Genomic DNA, 3,012 nt, shown 5'->3' with positions numbered 1-3,012 from the left:
TATATCCAAGAGCAGTGGTTGACCTTTACATTGATACCAATTATATAGTCGTATGTACTCGGATGTGGAAATTACACTTAAATATTTTTCGAATCGATCCACACAACAGGCGGAAATATAGCACTATAGGCCACAAATATAAAACCAAACATCACAACACCACCCACGGTGAAGGGAATCTGTACTGAATATTAGTAATATATGTTGACCTCTAGTCAGTCAAGAGGGTGCAAATATAGCGAAATATGACCTTAACTTAGAATATATAACCACAGAAAGTAAGATTTTCGTGGAAGTTGTGTAGGGTATCACATCACTTCCGACTATATTGCTCCGCTCACTGGTTTTACACCTCGCGAGTTAATCTTTTTGGTCCATTGGAATCCCAAGCCCCCTGTGTACATCGATTGAGTCCTCACCGATAAAATTCGTAAGGCCATAAGGGAAATAGGAGAGGAGATTTATGGATAATTGCTTAAAAATTATATTGCCCTGAGGCAATCGTGATAACTATGGGGCTAATATTGTTTCGTTATTAACGGTAGCTTCCATTTTCTTCTGAAATAAACATCCAATCATTTATTTAAATGAAAATGTTCTTGGAATCCCAAAAACCAATACTATAAGTATTATTGGTTCAAATTCGAGGTATATACCCAAGTGTTGTTGATATTATGGACACATTTTCAATCGAAATGAATTTGTCATTGGGTACCAAATTTTCCGGCCAAATTTATTATAATTGGTAGCCTCCTCAGATAATAAAGGTCAATATTTTATGTTGGAAATGTTATGAAAATTTGCAATTTAGTATTTTAGGTCTACCGTTGGTTGCAAGGTATTCTTGGAAAACATTGGTCCAATTACTTGTTATACAATAGAGAATAAGATGCCTACCATTTTTCATTTCATAGAAAGTTTTAACCCCTCTTTCCAAAATCTTTCGCTGTTGTATAGTGGGCATGGAAGCCTAATTTCAAGTTAAAGTCATTATTAAAAGTTCAGCCCAATTTGACCTTTCATATAAGTCAACTCCAAACATGGACGTATATTTTCGGACGGGGGTACTTAGGTGGAAAATACGAAAGGACGAAACATCTCGAGCTATTACTGACAGACATGAATATTTGACTCGGATCTTAAATATACACTTTATGGAGACTATGAAGAATTTACATTATGGGAGGACTTCTTCAGTCATTGAGAACCCAATTATCCCTTTTACAGCCTCTTTGGTTGGGAAATGCTGTCGTAAACTTAAAATTCCGGTAATGAGAAAAATGAAAGAAAATTATTCACGACACATTTTATTGTATCGGATTACGATTGGTTTTTATTACAGATACATTAAATAAAGGAAATATATAAAAAAAATACCGACCAATGTAGGTATTTGCTCACATTTCCCATTTCTGCTTGCCAAAAAATAAAAATTTTCAATAATATCCACAACTTTTCTTTCAAACCACGTACCAATTTACAACCACATCATTCAACCCACTGTACAATAAAATATTCAAAACATCAAAAGAAACCGCACCAACAACAGCAACGACAACAAAAGAAAACTCAAAACACACTTACCTTTCAATTCCTTTGCCATCCATCGTGTTGCCAAAATGACAGCCAACTTGGAGTGGGAAAAAGCATCACGTGGATGAAATTTGGTCGCCCATGTACCCACATTCAATGGATCATCAAAATCCATTTTCGCCGAGGCATGAGCATGTGCCGATACATTTATTATGCGTCCATTTTCCGATTTCTTCAGGTGTGGCAGGAGCAAATGCGACAATAAAAACGGTGCCATATAATTGACTTGTAGATGCTGTTCGAAACCATCTGTGGTATTGGTTTTCACCGGATCGAAAATGATGCCGGCATTGTTGATGAGTACATCAACGCGTTCGAACTCTGCCATTATTTTGCGTGCAAAACGTCGAACGTTATCGAACGAACGTAAATCCAAGTAACGAGCTTCCACAAAGAACATATTACCAGCAGCACCACCACTGCTGCCATCGACATCTCCACCACCGCCACTACTGCCACCATCGGCAGTATCGTTTCCATTAACATTAGCTTCAGTGTCATTATTACCGCTTGACGATGACGGGTCCTTTGTGCCGCCGTTTGTGTTTGTTGCAGTCTTTTGTGCGTCCTTCAATACCTGACAGCTAAGTTCACGTTTTATAATTGCAGCTGCCTTTTCAGCAGCTTCCATATTGCGACATGCCAATATGACACGTCCTCCGCGACCGGCCAATGCTTTTGCAATTTCAAAACCAATTCCCGTATTGGCGCCTGTGACAATTACAATTTGATCTCTGATTTGATTGTCATTGGGACATCGTTGACCGCTCATTATGGACCTGTAAGTAATGAAAGAACAACAAGAAAATGCTGGTATTAGAAGTCCATTGCGACCACACAAAATGCCAGGCACTCTATTGTTAAAGGTGATCGATCCCCCCCATGGAATGCTGACCTGCTGGCTGGCTTGGTTGGTTGACTGGTGGCGCGTTTGATGCTGTATTCGGCCGACAATCAGAACAATCACAGCTTAATTATACTCTGTGTTATCCTTGTGGATATTTGAACAATGGTAGGTAGCAATCACGTGGCATGTTTGCTTTCAACACATTTGATTGGAAATTGGAAAGATTTTCATTTTCAAGTGACGCCAAGGAAGGAGAGAAATTAATGGCGTTTTTTGGGGGGAGAAACTAATGTTTTGTTAAAGAATCGCTGTTTTTGGCAATCGATGTTTGTAAGAGGCATTGTGTAAAAAGTAATGTGCAACAACAAACTGATTTTTATGTAGCAAAGGAAATATAAGTATGTACTTTGAAATACGTTTATTTCAAGAATTGAAAGGGAGTGTACAATTTGAGAGGAAATATAAAAAGTTATGTATTTGCTTTGCCATTAAGGATTTAATTTATAAATAAGTGGATTGGATTAATGCCATGAATTTTTGATTTTATGTATTTCAGTAATGTAATTATGCAC

The 3,012-nt window shown here is 37.6% G+C and overlaps 1 protein-coding gene across 1 annotated transcript; it reads right to left on the bottom strand.

Annotated features, from left to right (window-relative positions):
* Positions 1-1,584: 1,584 nt before the first annotated feature.
* On the bottom strand, positions 1,585-2,365 carry LOC133337690 (retinol dehydrogenase 13-like; the record flags this gene model as incomplete). Its single annotated transcript, XM_061545899.1, has 1 exon — positions 1,585-2,365. A coding segment is annotated over exon 1 (781 nt), but the record flags the coding sequence as incomplete, so codon positions are not given.
* Between the last annotated feature and the right edge of the window lie 647 nt (positions 2,366-3,012).

This window comes from Musca vetustissima, unplaced genomic scaffold, assembly GCF_032173495.1.
Source record: "Musca vetustissima isolate MV318-11 ecotype Yass unplaced genomic scaffold, APGP_CSIRO_Mvet_v1 utg49368, whole genome shotgun sequence".
In the NCBI taxonomy this organism is placed as follows: domain Eukaryota; kingdom Metazoa; phylum Arthropoda; class Insecta; order Diptera; family Muscidae; genus Musca; species Musca vetustissima.
This window is presented reverse-complemented; position numbering and strand designations above follow the sequence as displayed.